General features: G+C 35.8%; 1 protein-coding gene across 15 annotated transcripts in view; it reads right to left on the bottom strand.

The window, feature by feature from the left end:
- The window catches only part of USP34 (ubiquitin specific peptidase 34), a 258,619-nt gene that overhangs the window by 24,245 nt on the left and 212,224 nt on the right, over positions 1-22,150 (bottom strand). For all 15 annotated transcript variants that reach the window (XR_002342703.1, XR_002342702.1, XM_021087489.1 and 12 more), the window contains 12 exons: positions 20,085-20,170; positions 19,240-19,408; positions 19,061-19,135; positions 17,764-17,915; positions 14,121-14,169; positions 13,926-14,030; positions 13,802-13,846; positions 12,845-12,949; positions 11,062-11,209; positions 5,256-5,890; positions 2,831-2,988; positions 813-891 (listed from right to left, as the gene is read on the bottom strand). Coding sequence is in view for 13 of the 15 variants with exons in the window: in XM_021087489.1 (XP_020943148.1) it covers positions 813-891; positions 2,831-2,988; positions 5,256-5,890; positions 11,062-11,209; positions 12,845-12,949; positions 13,802-13,846; positions 13,926-14,030; positions 14,121-14,169; positions 17,764-17,915; positions 19,061-19,135; positions 19,240-19,408; positions 20,085-20,170 (1,806 nt within the window). In the remaining 2 variants the exon portion in view is untranslated. The remainder of the gene's footprint in view (positions 1-812; positions 892-2,830; positions 2,989-5,255; positions 5,891-11,061; positions 11,210-12,844; positions 12,950-13,801; positions 13,847-13,925; positions 14,031-14,120; positions 14,170-17,763; positions 17,916-19,060; positions 19,136-19,239; positions 19,409-20,084; positions 20,171-22,150) is intronic.

Below are 22,150 nucleotides of genomic sequence, written 5' to 3'. Positions count from 1 at the left end.
GTCTTGCTCACTGCAATAAACCTAGCACTTAGCACAATGGCTGGCACAGAGCAGACATATATACATCTGTTGAATGAAATTCTCACTATTCTTCACATACTTTTATTTTAGCCAAACAAAATACTTGGCATTTGTTGAATACAACTAACACTCTCTTGCCTTTGTGCTGATTAAGTCATTCATCTAAATGCTTTCCCATTTATCTCATCAAGTCCAGCTTCTTCAAAGTGCAGCTGCACACATGTTGTATTCCTATCCTGTAATACCATTAACTGAAAAAAAATATCCTACCTCGTAATTCCCACGGGGCACTTGGCATGTACTCTTTCACCTTATCTCCATTATAAGACTAAAGGGTATGAGGCACCTCTGTAGACTTAAAAATCATCTTACAGTTGTGGATGTTCAATAATTATGAGAAGAATGAATAGCTGATTTTAACCACCTGTACTAGTCTCACTAGCCTCTGATGATGGAACTCTAATAAGCGAGCTGCTAAGAAATTATGTGTGTCCTCAATTAAATCATACAAATTCTGTTTCTAGTCTCACAAATAAAATGAATAAAACTAGTCTCTTTCAAGTTGTTCTAAATACAAAATGAGGGGAAAAGTAAATGATTATTGTGGAAAAAGAAAACAGCACCCTAAAAACTATGAACTAATTATTCCTGGAATATAAATTAGTATTTACTGATCTGCATATTTAAAATCCAGACACCTATAAAACAATGTACCATAAACTCTATCCACAAAACAAGTTTTGGTGAGAACATTAAAATAAATCTATAGTAAAATGCAGTAAAATATTTACCTCAGTCATCAGGATCAACCCTCGATTAAATACCACAAGAAGTCGGTCTTCATCAGATTCTAAAAGTATTCGGAAGGCACTAGAAAAATAGAGTTCAATTTGAGAACTCAAAACAGAATACTCAGGTGATTAAAAAATTAAATTGTCATGAGGCTCTCTACTTTCTAAAAGAGATAGCTACATCTATTTCTTAGTAACATAATATTAAATAAGAAACCCTCAATGCAACTTAGAGAAAAGTTATGTTGACTAGTATCACACTGTTGAACACTTAATTCTCCACAACTGTGGAAGAGATGTGATGGAAGCATTTTATTTATTTATTTTGGGTCGCATCCACGACATACGGAAGTTCCCAGGCTAGGGGTCGAATAGGAGCTGCAACTGGCAGCTCAGGCCACAGCTGCAGCAACACCAGATCTGAGCCGAGTCTGCCACCTATACCACAGCTCACAGCAATGCCAGATCCTTAACCCACTGAGTGAGGCCAGGGATTGAACCTGCATCCTCATAGGTACTAGCTAGGGTCTTAACCTGCTGAGCCCTGATGGGAATATTTTTAGTTTCTGCAGAAACAATGTTTCTTTTTATATGGGGTTTATCTTCTATATTATGTTAGGTTCCACAAAGTAAAATGCACTTGATATTATCAAAACACTCATGAGCTGGTTACTGAGAAGGGCAACATGAAGGGGAAAAATATATGTAAATCATCCAAAAAATAGCTGTATTACTCTTATTAACATACTTTCATTATTAGACACTGTGAAGTGCTATTACACAGCACAACTGGAGAAGATGTTTTCTTTCCTACTTTATTTTTTGTCTTTTAAGGGCCACACCAGTGGCATATGGAGGTTCCTAGGCTAGGGGTTGAATCTGAGCTATAGCCCCTGGCCTACACCATAGTCACAGCAACGCAGATCCGAGCTGTGTCTGCGACCTACGCCACAGCTCATGGCAATATCAGATCCTTAACCCACTGATCGAGGCCAGGGATCGAACCTGCATCTTCATGGACACTAGATTTGTTTCTGCTGAGCCATGACAGGAACTCCTTCTTTCCTTTTTTAAAGAAATAATTGGGAAAGCTCCCAATCTTTATTTGAAAATAAGCTTTAAGTAGTAAATCTTGGGAAAATAATGTTTCAAAATTAATGTCAAAATTTTTAAAGAGTTCCTTTAAAGAAACTTGGTGAAAGCACTGTTAATTTCATTTTGTGTACTAATCAAGATTCAAATTTAAAAGTTTTCTGAAGAAAATAATATGAAATAACCTTATCTTGGGTTGATTGGCTTAAGATACTGAAATATTCAAAGAAACCATTGAGCAAAAAATGTGTGCCTAATAAAGAATATCAGCCCTAAGTCTTATATGTAACATAAAGAAATCAACCTACATTTTATTTCTACAGTTAAAGGGAATTAAGTGTAATTTGTAGCAGCTCCCTTATAGCCATTCAATATTCAATACCTTCTGTTGTGCTGTACAATTAACGGTAAAGATCATATTTTGTTATTTTGGCTATATATGTACTAAAATTCCTATAGTACAATAAGATAGGAAGATCTGGGTTAAATAAAATGAAAAACACATTGATAGTGAAATTTATCCAAAGATGGAGTAAGCTGTCTCTTCAGCTCACCAGAACTGAACTGTCCAAGCATAAGTGAGGATAAACTGCCATAGAGAAGAGGATTCAAGTTTTAGGTGGAAGACTGTACATTAAGGTTCCCTCCAACCCTAAAACTTTGTGATTCTGATAAAACATACACAAACAATCCAAAACCAAATTAAAATAAAAACTACTCAAAGTAGCTCAGTAACTCTCAAAGTATAAATTCCTCCAAGGTAGTCTAAAGGTTTAAATGTTTCCTCAGTCGGCTTAAAGAACTGGTAAACTTAACGGTTGTAAATAATTTAAATTATCCCTTTTTTAAGTGTCAAAATGATGGTTCCCATTCCCTCACTTGGATAAACAATATAAACCAAAACATACCAGAACATATCTTTTTACCTTATTAAAGTAGTCCAGCAGGATCGGCCATCTAAGCAACGTAAGTAACAGCTTATGGTTGTTTTCTTAAATTGTTTAATATCTTCTAATTCTTCTTCTCTCATATCTGGCCTCTGAGCTATGAATAGCTGCATCAGGTTAAATAGTTCTTCCACTGCCTAAAAAGGTTAAATAAGCATGATGATGACCTTTTAACCTTACAACATCTTATGACATCGGCTTCTCATTTCTAAATGTTGTTATGCTATTAGCCAGCTCTTAAGTACTAGTTCTGTAATTTCAAAGTATGTCCAGAAATGCTATGCCAGTCCTTTGCCCCCTTTTCCATAATAAATGGGAAAGCATTACTTTGTCACAAAGATTTTACACCTCTCAATTATACCTGAATTAATACTGTTTCTGAAAAATTATTATCCTTATTAAATACTAAAGGTAATTATTTATAATCTGTTTAGGCTTATGGATAGTCTAGTTCAAGTTACCTGATGGATGAAATGTAGGAACTAATATTTTAGTAAAATCAGTAGCTGTGATTTTATAAACTCATTTACTTATTGGGCATGTAAAGAAAGGGTTGTTCTTCACATACCTATCAATGAAACGAAACCCCGACTTCTTATTTTTCATGGCAAAAATTGATTTAAGCATCATTTTCATAAAAATCTCTAATAGTTAAGTTCTAAAGTAAAGATGTTACATTTCAATGTGAAGGGCAAGAAACAATATTAAGGGATAAATATTCTAACTCATCCAACACTCATCAAAGTATGTTTAACTATGGACATCACGCTTAGTAACTAAAGCACGGATTTTTTATGTGAATGCGATAGAGGTAAATCCACCGCATCTTTGACTCCTAAGTTAGGCAGATTTTCATTCTTCTCCTTTTATATTCTTGTTACCTTTGATTTGAACCTCTTTTGGTATTTAATATACTCACTTTCTTTCCTTCATTATGGGCATTCTAACTTTCCTGACAGGAAATTAGGTTATCTTTTTCTAAACAATTCACTACATTATATCTAAAGGACAGTTAAGGTCCTTTCTTCAATAGGAAAATGTAGCACACAATTTAAGGATACCATACTTAAAATATCCTTGATTACAGCCATTTGATCAAACTCTTCAGTAAACGCTGAACATCTTGAAAAAGTTCTTATTCCTACACTCCCATCACTACGTTTATAGCCTCTGGGTTGACAACAGCTTGAAAAAGGGTTCTACACTCTGCTTTTCAACCCCCTTCCAAGACTGATACCATCCTGGTGTAATCTTCAGTTTACAACAAATAGTAAGAGGCAACAATGAAAAGAAATATCGAGGAATGACAGCTTAACGTGGAGAGGGGAAAACTAAATATATAACCTATAGTCTGCAGAGAAAAAGGGATCTTATTTATTTATTTATTTATGTATTTATTTATGTCTATTTGCCATTTCTTGGGCTGCTCCTGTGGCATATGGAGGTTCCCAGTCTAGGGATCTAATTGGAGCTGTAGCCACCAGCCTACACCAGAGCCACAGCAACACAGGATCCGAGCCTCGTCTGCGACCTACACCACAGCTCACGGCAACGCCTGATCCTTAACCACTGAGCAAGGCCAGGGATTGAACCCGCAACCTCATGGTTCCTAGTCGGATTCGTTAACCACTGCGCCACGACGGGAACTCCGAGAGGCCCACCTCTTAACCATCATTCACGTGAATGCAGTGTGTGTGGGGGGAAACCCTACCAAAAACCCTTATCAAATACTAATGTTAAGATAAAATATTGTCTAGCATATAGCTTAGCACAGCACATAGATCATGATAATAAATATCTAAATAGTAAATACTTTCTTAAACCTGTACCACAAAGCTCAATTTTTTCATTAGGTGCATATAAAAGACTCATTAACAAAACCACAAACTAGAATAGATTAAGTTCATTCAGAGGTAAAATTTCAACATCAACCTAAGAAAAATTATGCACACTTATTTTATTTTTTTTGACTTTTTAGGGCTGCACCCGCAGCATATGGAGGTTCCCAGGCTAGGGGCCCAATTGGAGCTACAGCTACAGGCCTACACCACAGCCACAGCAATGTCAGATCTGAGCCTTGTCTGTGATCCACACAGCTCACGGCAACGCAGGATCCTTAACCCACTGATCGAGGCCAGGGATTGAACCTGTAACCTCATGGTTCCTAGTCGGATTCATTTCTGCTGCACCAAGATGGGAACTCCTACACTTATCAATTTTATAACAATATTTTAACAGCATTTTATACATGTATTCAAGAAAACAAATATACTTTAAGTCTTTAAGAAAGAATGGTTGAAATTAGACTACACTCCCATATTTTGTCACTACTTCCCACAAGGGGGAAAAACAAGTGTTTCCAATCAATTTGAGGAAACAGATACAAGAGTTATAGTTTACTTACTCCAGGGTATTGGCTGGCATGTGGTGTAAGATTCTTAAAGGCCCACTGGATGTTCTGGTGAGAAGCCAATTGTCGTGTAAATGCAGGAGACTGCTCACAGCAGAGTCTCAGAATGCCGTAGTAGGCGGGCAGCATCCCACGGTTAAAAAGCACCACATCCTGATCATCATGGTCAGCAAGGATGTAATTGAAGGCAATGTTCTTGGTTACCACTGGGTTCTGAACAATAAGGCGGATATTCTCTGGACAGTCAGCACACACATTGTACCAAAATGAAAGCAAAGCCTGTTTATTGTGATTTGTAGCTATTGCTGGCTCAGAAAGTTTAGGCTGGAAAAGGTTCCACAAATCCATGAAATATGTGGAAAACATCAGCTTCTCAGTTTTGGAAATTAAACAGTAAGTCATAAAGCTAAAATAGGGCACTAGCTTTGTAGTGCCATGAACAGCAGCATCAACATAAAGTTTGGCTCTTGAGAGCAAACCAAGGAGCACGTTGTAGACCTGATGTAGGACTACTGTTGTGTCTGGACTGAGTGGAAGGTCACGGGTTGGGATGTGCAAAGACCTTGTTGACCGGAACATCTGGCGGAATGAATTGCTTGGTATAAGGGACACCAGAAGATAAGCTGCAGCTATAAAATGTAAAACAAAACTGTCAGATGCTTACAAGATTATAAAATAGATTGAAGAGCAGTCATTAAACACAAAGCCACTCTTCCCTTTAAAATTAAAATGAATAAAAATTAAGGGACATGAACATTTTAAAAAATATCTTTCTGCTCTACCACTGATACCAGATAAATATCCTAAGGAATGAAAAAAAAAAAAAAAAGATGTCTTCCATTCTGTCATTGCTCTTTTTTTTTTTTGATCGCACCCAAGCATATGGAAGTTCCTGGGCCAGGGATCAAATCTGCACCACAGCAGTGACCTGAGCTGTTGCAGTAACAACGCTGGATCCTTAACTCGCTGTACCACAAGAGAACTCCTGTCATTGTTATTTTTTAAGTGGTGACAACAATCACTTTAACAGAAATAGTTTTAAACCTCTTTTGTTTAGCTTTCTCAAGATGTAGAACATTCCCACTTGTTTTATTTCATCTCACAAAATATAGCTTAACAGGAAGAACACAGCGTATGGTGCCTGAAGATCTACCTAAGGCTGTCTAACCATTAATTCAGGGTTTTAAGTTTTCTTATTCTTTATAAATTATTACAATTTAGCATTATTTTATAGATAATGGTCAAATTACTTAAGTTACAAAGATCTACCTAAATGTTTCTTATGGTATAAAGATTATATATATGGCAACTAAAGAACATTAACTCTGAAAAATGATTGTCTTCCTTTTGGTTTTTATTTTTTGGCTTTTTTAGGGTTGTACCCTTGGCATATGGAGGTTCCTGGACTCGGGGTCAAATCGGAGCTACAGCAACTGGCCTATACCACAGCCACAGCAATGCCAGATCCGAGCAACATCTGTGACCCACACCACAGCTCATGGCAATGCTGGATCCTTAATCCACTGAGGGAGGCCAGAAATTGTCCTCATGGATACTAGTCAGATTTGTTACTGCTGAGCTGCAACGGGAGGTGAACTCCCTGGAAAATGATTACGTCTTCTAGGCTAACCTGAATCCCTTCCTTCAACATATCTGAAAAATGTTATTAAGCCTGTGGTATAATTCTAAGGGTAATAACTCATTACTTGAGCCCATCTGTAAAAGCAGTTATCAGGAGCAAGGCACTGAGCTAGGTACTTTATAAATATTATCATTTAATCCTCACAATCATCCTGGAGGTAGGTGATGTTACATTGGAAAAGCTGACTCTTGGAGAAGCAGAGACCAAGGTCACACAGATAAAGGAGGGGAACCCAGATTTGGCCTTGAGAAATGATGATGATGATGATGATGACAACGACAATAAGATAATGGTAACATAACAAGAATGATAATGCTAAGAACAAGAAATGCTAACATTTACCAAATGCTTACTTTTAACATCATAACTTAATGTAGTAGGTACTACTTTTATTAGCTCTACTTTTACTCAGGCTTAAAACAGTAAGATTACTCCATTTTATACAACTAGCGGCAGAACTAGAATTCAAACCTAGATTGTCAGACTCACAGGTAAATCCTCTTAACAACATTCACCACAGAGCCTCCTCAAGGTCTCAAATGCTTTAATCTCTTCAACACACCTGCCAATTCTGTCTGCCACTAATCTACCTATAATTTGATAATTTCCATAGTATTGCCAAAGCATATAAAGTTAAGGTTTCTAAAATTAATTGTATTATCTTAAAGATTTATTTCAAATTAAATTTTATTTGTGCACAATTACTTCATTTCTACATCTTTCGCCACCTATATATTAATGATTAGTCTGTTTTCAGTTAGGCCCAATTTGGTATGTGTTTCAAATATAAAAACCTGGCATTTAGGTGTCATCTTGATCAATTCTGTATAAAACTGCAATTAATAAGATCATTTGAATAAAAAAAATTTCAGTTTAAGTTACATACTTTTACCCCAACATTTTGAAAAAATTCTGAATACAGTGAAAGGTTAAAAACATTACTAAATAACGACCCATGGACCTTTCATATAAATTCTACACTTGTTTTGTTTCATCACATATCTAACCGTCTATTTCTATAAAACATATGTGCTTTTAAGTAAAAAGTAAGTTCTGATAGGACGAAAAAACACAACTTTTAAATTATGTTTAAGAACAATTAAGAAGATCGGTATGGAAAAACAGAATCTTGCTAAAGACTGCTTGGTGGTATGACATAAGAGTTCCTGGCTCTAAAGAACTTAGAACAAGTTCTACTTTGCTTTCTATGTGGCAACTCAACTATTTTTTTTCAACTATTTTAAGACACCTATCACGTCACCATTTTTTTTTTCTTTAAACATTCTCATTCATTCCTTAAAATAATTTTGTAGGATTTAAAAGTATTTCTCCGTAGCTTTTCTTTTTTTGGTCTTTTTTTTTTAGGGCTACATCCATGGCATATGGAAGTTCCCAGGCTAGGGGTCGAATTGGAGCTGTAGCCACTGGCCTACACCAGAGCCACAGCAATGCCAGATCTGAGCTGCGTCTGTGACTTACATACACCATAGCTCATGGCAACGCCAGATCCTTAACCCACTGAGTGAGGCCAGGGATCAAACTGCATCCTCATGGATCCTAGTTGGGTTTGTTACTGCTGAGCCATGACGGGAACTCCTCTGTAACTTTTCTTTTATGCATGTTACCATCAATTTTATTCTAAAGCTACAATGATTCTATTCAAATATGTAGGCTCTCTTCTCAAATACATTATTTCAAAAACATGTTTTCATATTACTATGGTCTTCAATATTATAATTTTTAAATGATACACTATAACAATTTATTTCCTATCTGAACACCCAATTTTAATTTTTCGCAATTATAATTAACGCTATTGGATATCCATATACTAGACAACTTACACACTTTTACTGGAATCTCTGAAATGGTATTATTTACCGAGTTAAAAGGGGGAAAAAATATTTTAAGGACCCTGTTACACACTGCTAAACCACCTTTCATAAGGGCAATATTACTTATATCACTGCGGTGTATGAGAATGCTGTTTTTTCAGCACCATCACGAGTATTAGGTGTACTGGCTAGCTAAAAAGTTTTTTTTTGGTTCAGCATAGATGATGTTGTTGCTATGGCCATGCCTGAGGCATGTGGAGGTTCCCAGGCCAGGGACTGAAACTGTGCTACAATCGAGATCTGAGCCATAGGTAATGCTGGATCCTTAATTTAGCATAGGTAATGCTATGCCACAAGGGAAATTCCAACGTCAAGTTTCTTAAAGTTTTTTTTCCATTCTCCATACTCTGCTCTTTAAGTTACTAAGCTCACACTCAAGGGGTGTGGAATTTAGCTTCACCTTTTTGGGGGGAAGATGTAGATAAATTATTTGGGATTGTTCTGTGTGGGAGATTTATCTTTTCTCCATTTTATTTATTTATTCAACCATTTATTTATATTATTATGGACTCATGGATATTTATTTTATACTCTGGACTATAATTCAGTGCTATGCTAATTATTTTTTTTACTCAAATTGCTTCAGCTTTGGGCACTGGGAGCTCTTTCAGATTAGCTCTGTCCCTTTTACATACTTTCATCCATTATGTTTTTGGAGTGCCTCTCTACTTTCTGGTTCTATAACATGCTCAGGCTCATCTTGTATATTCTTTGCTCCAGTCCTACAATCAGCCATTTCTACAAGGAGTTGTGTGACTGTTTTATTGGAAGTGATACTTAGAAATATGGATCTGAGTATCTGATGTGCTTGTTGCTGCTGCAGTTATCATTGATTTTATGCCCTCTCTGCAGAAAACTAGGAAAAATGATTTTTTTAAAAATGGCTTCACTGGCCCTGTGGGATATGGCAGTTCCTGGGCTAAGGGTGGAATCAGAGCTGCAGCTGCAGGCCTATACCACAGCCACAGCAATACTGGATCTGAGCTGCATCTGTAGCCTACTCTGCAGCTTGTAGCAATGCTGGATCCTTAACCCACTAATTGAGGCCAAGGATGGAACCTGCATCCTCATGGACACTAGATTGGGTTCTTAACATGCTAAGCCACAAAAGAAATATGATTTTAATGACTAAATTGAATGATTAAAGAATCTTAAAAATTAACTACTTTTGAGTTTTCTTTTAATACTATCAAAACAAAACATACTATATATTTATTTATGAGCAATTTCCTAATCTGTGAAATATCTATTTTTGCTATTTGTTCATCTGTCTTCCAAGATGTTTATTTCCTTCCGGCTTACTATTTAATTCCCATAATTTCAGAGAACATTTTCTCTCAGCTTGTTTTGTGTCTTTATTGCTATTTCATTCTTAGCCTTTTCAAGTCACTTTTCTTTTGTCTTTTTAGGGTCATACTCACGGCATATGGAGGTTCCCTGGCTAGGGGTCCAATCGGAGCTGTAGCTGCTGGCCTACGCCACAGCCACAGCAATGCCAGATCTGAGCCATGTCTGTGACCTACACCACAGCTCATGGCAACACCGGATCCTTAACCCATTAAGCAAGGCCAGGGATTGAATCTGCATCCTCAGGGATACTAGTCAGATTGGTTTCCACTAAGTCACAACGGGAACTCTTCAAGTTACTTTTAAGATAGGATTTTCAGACCCTTTACTCTCTTCACTAATTCTGACCATGTTTTATAACTCTATCAAGAAAAGAAACAAAAATGATAATGGTTGGCAATGTCACCCAAGAAAAGACATGGTTTCCTATTCTTTATTTTTTATTTTTTTTTTGCTTTTTAGGGCCGCACCCGCGGCATGTGGAAGTTCCCAGACTGGGGATGGAATCAGAGCTACAGCTGCTGGCCCATGCCACAGCTGCAGTAACATAGGATCCAAGCCATGTCTGTGACCTACACCACAGCTCATGGCAATGCTGGATCCTTAACCCACTGTGTGAGGCCAGGGATCGAACCCACAACCTCGTGGTTCCTAGCCGGATTCGTTTCCTCTGCGCCACGACGGGAACTCCATAGTTTCCTATTCTTAAAGAAACAAAAACACTACAGATATTTGTAAAACATTGCCATAGATATCCAAATACTCATATAACCTTAGCTTTCAAAACAATATCTCTAAGAGGCTTCGCATTATACAATGATCATATTGTGGTCACCTGAAAAACAAAACAAACAGAAAACAAAACAAAACTTCGAACAACAATAAATGTTTGTTAAATTCTGAATATCTGACTTACAAGTCCTGACTCTAGGATAATTGTGAGCCAAAAGAAACCGCTCCACCCAGTTTTCCATATTCTGTAGGACCCAGCTGTGTGCCAGTTTATTTCGGGGTGTCTGCACTGCCAACCAATCCAGACACTGAGAAGGATTGTATTCAATTACCTACAAGTAAAATGACAAAAACAGAATATAAGGCCAACTGAATGAGCAGTTACTTTTCTGTTTTTTTTTTGTTTTTTGTTTTGGTCTTTTTGCCATTGCTTGGGCCGCTCCCGTGACATATGGAGGTTCCCAGGCTAGGGGTAGAATCGGAGCTGCAGTCGCCGGCCTATGCCAGGGCCATAGCAACGAGGGATCCCAGCTGCGAGCTGCGTCTGTGACCTACACCACAGCTCATGGCACTACCGGATCCTTAACCCACTAAGCAAGGCCAGGGATTGAACCTGCAACCTCATGGTTCCTAGTCATATTCGTTAACCACTGAGCCACGACGGGATCTCCAGCAGTTACTTTTCTAAATTTATTTTTGGTATAAGTATTAGACACTTTAAAATTGAAAAGTTTTCTGAAAACTAGAGCCTAAAACAAATTTCATCCATGTTTCTTCCATTTTTAAAGCAACTTATTTTTATCAACAGGAATATATTCAGGAAAATTTCTCATTAGTTTAAAAAATAAAATTATAATAACCAAGGACTCGAAACACAGGACCAATAAGAGAATCCAGTACCTTTTATTTATTTTTTCTATTTATTTATTTATTTATTTTTGTCTTTTTGCTATTTCTTGGGCCGCTCCCGCGGCATAGGGAGGTTCCCAGGCTAGGGGTCCAATCGGAGCTGTAGCCACAGGCCTACACCAGAGCCACAGCAACGCTGGATCCGAGCCGCGTCTGCGACCTACACCACAGCTCACGGCAATGCCGGATCGTTAACCCACTGAGCAATGGCAGGGACCAAACCCGCAACCTCATGGTTCCTAGTCGGATTCGTTAACCACTGCGCCACAACGGGAACTCCCAGTACCTTTTAGGTTTTGTGAAGTTTACAAATTTATTTAAAAGTGCTTTTAATTCTCTTAAAATTCTCATTTTTACTTTTCTCATTGGTTGTCCAATCTGTTACTATAAGTGAGAATGAAAACTAGCTCACTATACCACTAATAAGATTTTTATCATAGGAAAAGGGAATCTTAGGCATCTAGAGTGGGGGTTGGAAAACTATGGCTCTTGGGCCAAATTCTGTGATTTGCCTGTTTTTAAGTTTTTATTGGAACACAGCCTTGCCCACTCCTTTACTTATTGTCTATAACTGGTTTTATGCTAAAACAGTAATTGAGTGGTTCCAATAGAGACCATATGGCCCATAAAGCCTATAATATTTAGTATCTGGCCTGTTATGACAAAAAGTTTGCTGGGCACCAGGTCTAGAGAGTAGGCCTTTTCAACATTCACCAACCTCAGCAGTAACTCTGGAAGAAAGGAAGTGGTTGGTGCTTCCTCTGTATTTTCTATCAACTAATGAAAGCACCTGGTTTGTATTTCTAGGGCTTCTACCACTTTATGGACTCTTTTGTGAGGGTAGGGATAGGCTGAAGGTTGTTTATGACTCTACGAGAGAGTCTTTAAACATCTGAAACACTAACTAGCTAAGAATTCTTCCCCCCCTCCAGATCTTCAAGCTAAAGCATCTCTTCTTTCCGTGCAGTAAGAAACTGGTACTTAACACAGGAATGATTTCATTAGAAAAATAAAGTCCTCAGAAAAATAAATACTGAAACATGTGCTGCATGACTTACCTCCCATATCCTCTGCAGAATGTAAGATGCAAAGGGAGGCATTCCTGGAGGTCCACCAGCAAACTCCATTAGCATAGTCAACAATTTAAAGAAAGGATTGGCTGCCTGTAATATATATACATGATTGCATATTTAGATCTGTTTGAACCCATCTCTTATAGCGGTAAACAAACACATCACATTTAAATCTGCTGTATTAAGTTAGAGAGCTCAGTATTCATACATATCAAACAGAACTATCATAAAGCAGGATGAGCTGAGGATACAGTGTCAATTGCCTGGGAGCCACATCTGACAAAAAAAAAAGGTATTTTTCTGGATGTCAATTTGGGGAGAAAAAAAATCAAAATAGCCTCATATTAATGAGACAATCATGTTTATAGAAAAACTAAGATTAAAAGTTTCCTGTAGCAACCTCTGCTCTCTGAAGTATAATTTATATAAGTTATTTGACATGTATTATCAGAGTAGCTATAACATTTTCATTTTACAAAAATACTTTTGTACAATTCTGTATTCTATTTTACTCATACTTCTCCACCTAGGCAGAGTTTTGGGTTAGTCTACTTTCTTTTAAAGTACAGTATGATATATGCTTCAAACCAATTAACTTTAAAGATTAGTACCCAGGTGGCACTTGATAAACTGAACTTGTATGTAAATTTACATTTAATGGGAAAAATTACATTTGTGATAACACATGAAGAGGTTTATTGAAGTCACACAGTTAAAAACAGGTTATTGTGGGAGTTCCCTGGTGGCCTAGTGGTTAAGGATTTGGTATTGTTATTGCTGTGCTCTGGGAACTCCACATGACCCAGGTGTAGCCAAAAAAAAAAAAAAGTTATTGTGTTACCTTCATAATTTTTTCCCCAAAAAACAATTACACAGGTTCATTTGAAAGCAAAGTCAGTGCTGACAGTTGCTTGAAAAACAAATTAACAAACATCTACATACCTCAGGTGTCAATTTTGCTATTGATGTAAAAAGCATAGATACAATCTAAAACAAAAAAGGAGAATTTCAGAATATTCTTCTAAAAATTGCCAAAAAACTTTTAAGACTGTTTCTCATCACTTACATGTTCTGCAAGTCGATTATTGTATCGACAAAGGCTGAAAATCAGATTACAAGTCTGTCTTATATTGATGCCATCACGAATATGTTGAAACAAGAAGGGAAATCCCTGTTAAAAGCAAAAGTTGTTCATTTAAGAAATATTTTGTTTTTATTTTTGTGATTATCAAGTGGTCTAATACTGAGAAGGTATTATTACCTTTCCTCCTGTTAATGCCGCCATGTCAGTCTGTGATAATGTCAAATGCCTGAAAGAAAACATTAGTGGAAGTAAGTTTTTCTTTTCTCTGTACCACTTTATAGCCATCTGCATCATGACACACAAAAATTGTTGATTCAATTACAAGTGTACCAAGTCACCATCATAAAATGAACTCTGAACTTTCTGCTATCTAGACTGGTTAACTAAATATCTTTTAGACAATTTTTCAAAATTCCAAGAGTGGTATATCGAAGTCCAAATCTACTTTATTTCCATTTAATCACCTCAGTATTTTGGTATACTGTAACACTAGGATGGGTCTAATTTGGAGAGCTTTTTATGACATGAGAACCTTCAAAACAAAATGAACTTCTAAGAAATAGGGAATTTTACTTTCAATTTTAAAATCACTGCATATTTCTTTAACTTATGAAAAATTTCATACACATACAAAAGTAGAATATTGTAAGCATCACATCACTCGGCTACAGATTACCAACTCACGGTCAGTCTTGTTTCATTTGTACCTCTTACTCATTCAATACGAAAAATTCTGAGGCAATTTCAGATATTTTATCACTTAGTCCATAATCCCAATACATATCTCAAACATAATTTCAAAAACATAACATTTCCATTATTCACACCTAAAATAAATTAACAATTATTTATGACCACACAATATCCAATGTACAATTTCCTCAAGTTTCTAAAAAAATTTTGCTTTATACTTAATTAGTTTGAATAAGGATCTAAATAAAGTCCTCTACTGCCACTGGTTGAAATGTCTCTTAAATCTCTTTTAGATAACTGATTTCCCCTCTGATTTTATCTTGCAATTAATCTGTTGAAGAGGGCAGGTGGTTTGTCCTGTAGACTTTCCCAATTTTCCATTTTGCTGATTATATCTTTGGTGTGTTGAATTAACACATACTTCCTATAAATGTTGGATCTAGAGACTTGACCAGATCTAGGTTTGACTTTTTAATCAAGAATACCTTGTAAGAGGTGGTTTGAACATTCATCAGAAGGTACACAATGAAAAGATGTCCCACTTTTTTGTAATGTTTTCAACCAATGATGGTCGTTTCTTGGATCCATTATTTCATTTGGGATACAAAATACTGATATCCTAATTCCAGCATTATTTCTTCATTTATTAGCTCAAATACTCTATGACGACAAACATCCCTCTCATTTCCCATCTGGTTGCCACGAAGTATATAATTCTTGCAGGTACGGTAAATGCTTGATATTTTTCTTTTATTAATAAGTTTCCAAGATTATTATTTGGTTTCTTAATATACTCTAAAAGTTGCCAATAACTTTTAAAAACTTCATTTTTAGGTATCATTATGAACTCATGGATGTAAACATCTGTGATGTAAAGTCCACTTGCAGTTATTCTTACTATTATTGATGCTCAAGTTGTCCAGTCTATGACCAGTAGAAATGTCCTTAAGTTGACTCTTGAGTCCTTTTAACATGAATGACCTCATTAGTCTCTGACAGCCTCCTTGCTCTCCAAAATGACAAAATATTTCAAGCTTCCCATTCACTTCTTGCCCAAGACCTGGAATTGGCCCTTTTCCCAAGGAACCTTGATTTTTTTTTTTTCAGTGGGAAATGATATCTAGATGCCAGGATATCTCACTGATTCTGGGCTGGACAGGATTTCTAGGCCTTTTCAGAAAATGGCAATACATAATACATTTTCTGTTTCCTTAAGACAAAATATATCATGACCTCTACTGATATCCCCAAATTCCATTTTAAACGTTATATAAACACCCTACAGTTTTATATTTATATTTATCCTTTCTTTTTTAAAAAGTCTTCATTTCTAATGACATTAACAATTACGTATTTACTTTATTCTATAATATAGTTTCAAAATAACCATTCTGATTATACTAGTAACAATATAAGCAGTAAAACACTCTAGGATAATTTTACAATTCTTTTTGTCCTTCAGGTACATCCACTAAAAATAACAGTTAAATTAGTGTGTTCTAAAGTCACTTTAATTCTTCTTCAGTAGCTATGTTGGCAACTCAAATTATAGTTAGGCTCATTTATTTCAGTCTTTTGATTTTTTGGGATTGCATTTTATTAATTTATAGTTATATTAAACATTTACATGATAGCAAAGATAAGTCTAAAAAACAACACAAAGTACTATATTCAAAGAAGTCAAATTTCCACTCCTGTCCCCTTTAGCCTACTTTCCCCTCTCCCAACCATTGGAAGTTTTTTCTTTGGGGGGGGGACGTGCCAGTGGCATGTGGAAGTTCCTGGGCCAGTGATCAAACCCACGCCATAGCAGTGACCTGAGCCACAGCAGTGACAACACCAGATCCTCTCCTTAACCTGGTGAGCCACCAGGGAACTTTGGAAATTATTTTTTTAAAGTTTATTTTTTAAAATTTAGTCTTGAATTTAAAAAAATAGTCAATTACTGTTATTTGTAGTACTATTTTCTTTTATAAAGAGCTGCAAACCCAGTAATTAGTGAATACTAAATCACTGCTCATAGGGAAAAATAAAAATAAATATGATTCTCTGGTCATACCATTTTTATCAACAGATGGATGTTATCTTGTTTTATGTATGTTTGTGTTCAAAGATACCCAATTTAATGTTGATTTATTACCACACAGCAAACAGCACTGTAACTCAAACCTGAACGAAGTTTATCTAATGTATTTTCCCTCTAGGGCAAATCATGGCCTTCTGCTTGAAAGCATGTTTAAATAGCAAAATCACCAACAAAAAGCATAAATGTGAAAATGTGGCATATACCACAGAAAAAAACATTCATTTACAATATAAGTAGCTGAAACAAGAAAACAGAGTGTCATCATGTTTGACCTCAGCTGGGAAAGTGTGGATCAGGTCAACTCAAATTCTTTGCCACTCTGTATGTTCTATAATGTACAAATGACTATAAAAGCTCAAGTACTTACAAATAAATTAGTATGTAGGTAAATCTGCAAACTGGAGATCCATGAATAATGATGATTGATTGCATTCACAGATGTGCATACACACACATTCACACTTTCTCTCACTGTCATTTTCTCTCTCACAGTTTACCCTTTCTTACAAAATAGCATACTATTATATATACTTTTCTCCACCATGTTTTCACTTAGTAATATCTATCCTTAAGATTCCCTCATAATAGTACAGATATATTCCATACTTTCTGTTTTTTTCTGGTATAGAGTATTCTGAGTGGATGCTGCATTTCTTCAACTAGTTCCCTTTGTGGACATTGTCAGTCTTTTGCTGTTTATAAACATTGCTTCAAAAAACAGCACTGCACATACATCTTTCTGTATTTTGAGAACAGAATCCCAGAAGTGGGGTTACTTGGCAAAAGGATGAATGCACATATAATTTTGCTAGATATTTTTTACTGTATATTTCTTCAATGTATATTTCTAACATGGCTCAGAAGCAAAGTAAAGAGTTTGGTACAAAGGATTGAAATACTTATGCTACAAGAGTTGATGAATAATGTTATTATTTAAAAGAAATTAAGTAACAAAAGCTACTGAGTTAATAATGGTAAAACAATTGTAAGAGGAATAAAATTAAACATGCTTTAAGCACTTTGAATGTTGAAACATTTCACCTTTCTGAGCGAGACTGTTCAACCAAAAGAGCAACTAAAGCTATCATTTTTTCAAGGGCAGCTGGCCTGTATTTTTCTTCTGCCAGAGAGAGAATATCTTCTTCCTCCTCCTCTTCTTCACCTTCTTCCTCTGACAACACTTCAACTTGAGGCTAGGACATAACAAAATTCATCAAAATTCAGTATTAAAATATTGGTTTTTAATATTACATTGAGAGCAAGTAGCTTGTTTTATATAACTATCCAGGGTTTATGGTAGCAGAAGCATGAATCAGGAAAAATAGCCACTAATCCTAACTTTAAAAGTTTAAACCACATTCAGGACAATTTTAGACTTAATCAGAGAAGAGCTGTAAAGATTTTCAATACTGTGATTATTTACCTTACCTAAGGAGATAAATTTTTTAATAATATTTTATTCTTAAAGGCAAGCTCCATGGAAAATAAATCAGGATCAAATTTATATGAGTAAGATATAACAGTATTTCATATTTAATAAAAATGCTAGTTCACAAATTAAGAAATCTTTATTTGCAGTTTTCAGATAATCCAAACAGTAATAAGCATTTCAAAGAGATATTCATTTGGGTTTTCAAATGCCAAGAGTGAAAAGATTTTATGATCTAACAAAGCAAAAGAAAAGCATTCTAAATAAGTAGCCATCCAGGCTGGAATTAGGTAACAAAAGTACTTATTTGGAAAAGCATTACAGCATAATGTTTAATAGTTTCACTCAAGAGTCTTACCAAGGATTCAAAGCCCAACACACTGTAATCTAAAACAAGTTAAATTCTTAATGCCCCAAGATCCCATCTGTAAAATGGAGTTAAGAACAGTACTTACCTCTAAGAGGTGTAAGAAGGATTAAATAAGACAATGCAAATAGAGCAATGATCCATTGTGGTCACTACCGACAACACAAAATTGATGTAATATTTCAATATTATGAACAGCCCAGCTATTCGAATTTTTGGAAGACTCTGACAGACTTAACATAGTAAGGGCTTAAAAAATAACCAACACAAATGTTCACCAAAAAACAACTTGCTATTAATAGAATGGTAAAGTAGGTGGTAAACATTTTGCCTAAATTTATTTGCCTTGATCCAGGGCCATACCAGTGAAATTTATCACTTGCTATGTCCATTAAAAATATCAACCAAACTCAGTCTCTTAAAATCATTAAAATTTAATATCAGGGCTAGAAGAGACTAAAAGGGAATCTTTTATCTAATGACTTTTCATGATGCAAACTTGAAAACTCTAAATCCCTGATACGAGACAGAATTGTACTTACATTTTCAGGCCCTTTGGTTCCCATGTAAAAATGTACCATTGTAGATATGGCTTGCAGTGAAAGCAAGAATTGGCTCTAAAAATAAAAATATCAATTTAATAATATAAAATAAAAACAATTTAGCTTTAAATACTGAAAATAAGTACATAATTCAAAAAATAAACAAGATTGAGTCTCACCTCTTCTTCACCCATTTTGGCAAATTCATAAAGGAAGGCAAAGTATTCTGTAAGATGTTTACTGTGAGGCTTTACACCATGTTCCATAATTAATAACAGAGTTCTTACAAATCGAGTGACACATGAACGGCCACCTATATCTTCTACTGAAGCATCCATATCATCAGACCTGAAAACATAATTTTATATACTTTAGGGAAAATATTAAATCTGGGGAGAGATATTTTAGGAGAAGAAATATTTTAAAAACTTGAATTTATATCTTTCATTTTTATAATAATATTATCAATTATAGTAATAAAAATAGTTGGATTTCAGTTATTGTGCCTGGCTAAAAGCAATCAAAACAAAAAGACAAGTATTCCAAAATTTGAAGATTTTGAAAATGCACTTAATTAAATAAAAATAAGGAGTTCCCACTGTGGCTCAGTGGGGTTAAGCACCCAACACAGTGTCTGTGAGGATATAGTTTCAATCCCTGGCCTCACTCAGTGGGTTAAGGAGTTGGTGTTGCTGCAAGCTGCAGTGTAGGTTGCAGACTCGGCTCAGATCTCGTGTTGCTGTGGCTGTGGTGTAGGCGGACAAGTGCAGCTCCAACTTGACCCCTAGCCCAGGAACTTCCATCTGTGCAGGTGGGGCTGCAAAAAAAAATAAAAACAAAATTTCCTTCTTGATTTCTATTATTACAGGTTATTTTATTTAAAAATTTTTTTAATTATAGTTTACAGATTATTTTAAAATCGAAGAATCTAAATATTCCAGTGTGGATATTTAGAAATACTTTGTAGGCAGATCATCAAAAAGCTTAAAAGTAGATTGTTCGGTTCCAAAGATATACTTCTTACCCATCTTCCATTCCTGGCTGTAGATAGAGATGAGCGTGCACAGGTCTAAGTCTCTGAATCACATGGATACACAAACGCTGGAACATCTATACATGAAAAGATAAAACATCCTAAGAGTCAACTCACATCAGGTAACAAAGATACTGAGAAATTAGCAATGATCGAAAATTCTTTGTTGGCGTTCTTGTTGTGGTTTAGCAGATAAAAACCCAACACAGTGTCTGTGACGATGCAGGTTCAATCCCTGGCCTAAGTGGGTTAAGGATCCAGTGAAGGTCACAGACGCAGCTCAGATTCCACATTGTGGTGGCTGTGGTGTAGGCCTGAAGCTCCCATTCTACCCCTAGCCTGGGAACTTCCATATGCCTCAGATGTGGCCATAAAAAGGAAAAAAAAAAAAATTCTTTATTACTCATTTATATTTTGCCCACGGATTATCTTTTGACATTCTAAAAGTTTCCCGAAGTCTCTACTACAGATTGAAGTTGAAAGGCAGGGTTAGCTTCAAAAACAATATTCAGTCTTACAATAAAGCAAAAAGGAAAAACAAACTATAAGGTTTAAGTAAGAGATTATCAAATACAAAGCTTCATGAAATCTTCCTAACTACTGGAGACAAAAAAAGAAAACTTGGCCTTCATTTCTTTTAGAAGAGTGGGGTGGGGCAGGACAGTTGTTTATCAGAAGTTGAATGACTAGGAGAAGGAAATATGATTTAAGTTTATCCAAAAAAGTATGGATTACAAATATCTGGGGATTCTCTAAATCAGATATACAAACAGCCATTAAGCACATGAAAAGATGTTCAATATCATTAATTACTAAGGCAACGCAAACCAAAATCACACTAAGATACTACTTCACACCCATTAGAATGGATAAAATCAGGAAAACAATAACAAATGATGAAGAAGATGCAACAAAATTAGCACCTTTATAGATTGCTGGTGGGAATGTAAACTGGTGCAGACTTCATGAAAAAAGTTTGGTAGATCCTAAAAATGTTAAACAGAGTAACCATGGAACCCAGCAATTTCTTCCTACATATATATCAAAAACAAACAAAACACTGAAAACACATGTCCACACAAATAGCTAGATATAAATGTTCATAGAAGTTATTAATAATAGCCAAAAAGTGGAAATATTGGAAATGTTCATCAGCTGCTGATGGGATAAACAAAATTTGGTATTTGGAATATTTTTTGGCAGTAAGAAGAAATGAAATACAGATAGAAGCTACAACACATGGCTAAATCATAACAACACTGTTAAATCAAAGAAGCCAGTCACAAAAGACCACATGCCATGTGATTCTAATTATACAAAATGGTCAGAATACGCAAACCCATAGAGACAGAAAATAGATTGATAGTGGCTCCAAGACTGAGGAGAAGGGACAGGATAAAATGAAAGTGACTGCTAGTAGCTATGGGATTTCTTTTTGGGGTATTACAAAATTAGATGATGGTTACACATTTGGGAATAAATTAACGACCACTAAAATTTATATTTTGAAAAGTTTTAATACATTTTATAAGAATCATATTTCATTATAGGTTTGTCTGAATATACATCCAGGAGTGGGATTTCTGGATCATACAGTAGTTCTAAATTTGGTTTTCTGGAGTTCCCATTGTGGTGCAGCAGAAATGAATCTGACTAGAAACCATGAGGTTGCAGGTTCGATTCCTGGCCTCCCTCAATGGGTTAAGGATCTGGCATTGCTGTGAGCTGTGGTGTAGGTTGCAGATGCTGTTTGGATCTGGCGTTGGTGTGGCTCTGGTGTAAGCCGGCAGCAACAGCTCTGATTAGACCCCTAGCCTGGGAACCTCCATGTACCGCAGGTGCAGCCCTCAAAAGAAAAAAGACAAAGGACACAGACACATAAATAAATAAATAAATTAATTAATTAATTAGGTTTTCTGAGGAGCTTCCATACTGTTTTCATAGTGATTGTACCAATTTACATTCCCACCAACAGCATAGGAGGATTCCCTTTTCTCCGCACCCTCTCTAGCATTTATTATTTGTAGCCATTCTGTTATTGACAGTCATTTTGACTG

The sequence above is a fragment of the Sus scrofa genome, chromosome 3, assembly GCF_000003025.6.
Source record: "Sus scrofa isolate TJ Tabasco breed Duroc chromosome 3, Sscrofa11.1, whole genome shotgun sequence".
Lineage (NCBI taxonomy): Eukaryota > Metazoa > Chordata > Mammalia > Artiodactyla > Suidae > Sus > Sus scrofa.
This window is presented reverse-complemented; position numbering and strand designations above follow the sequence as displayed.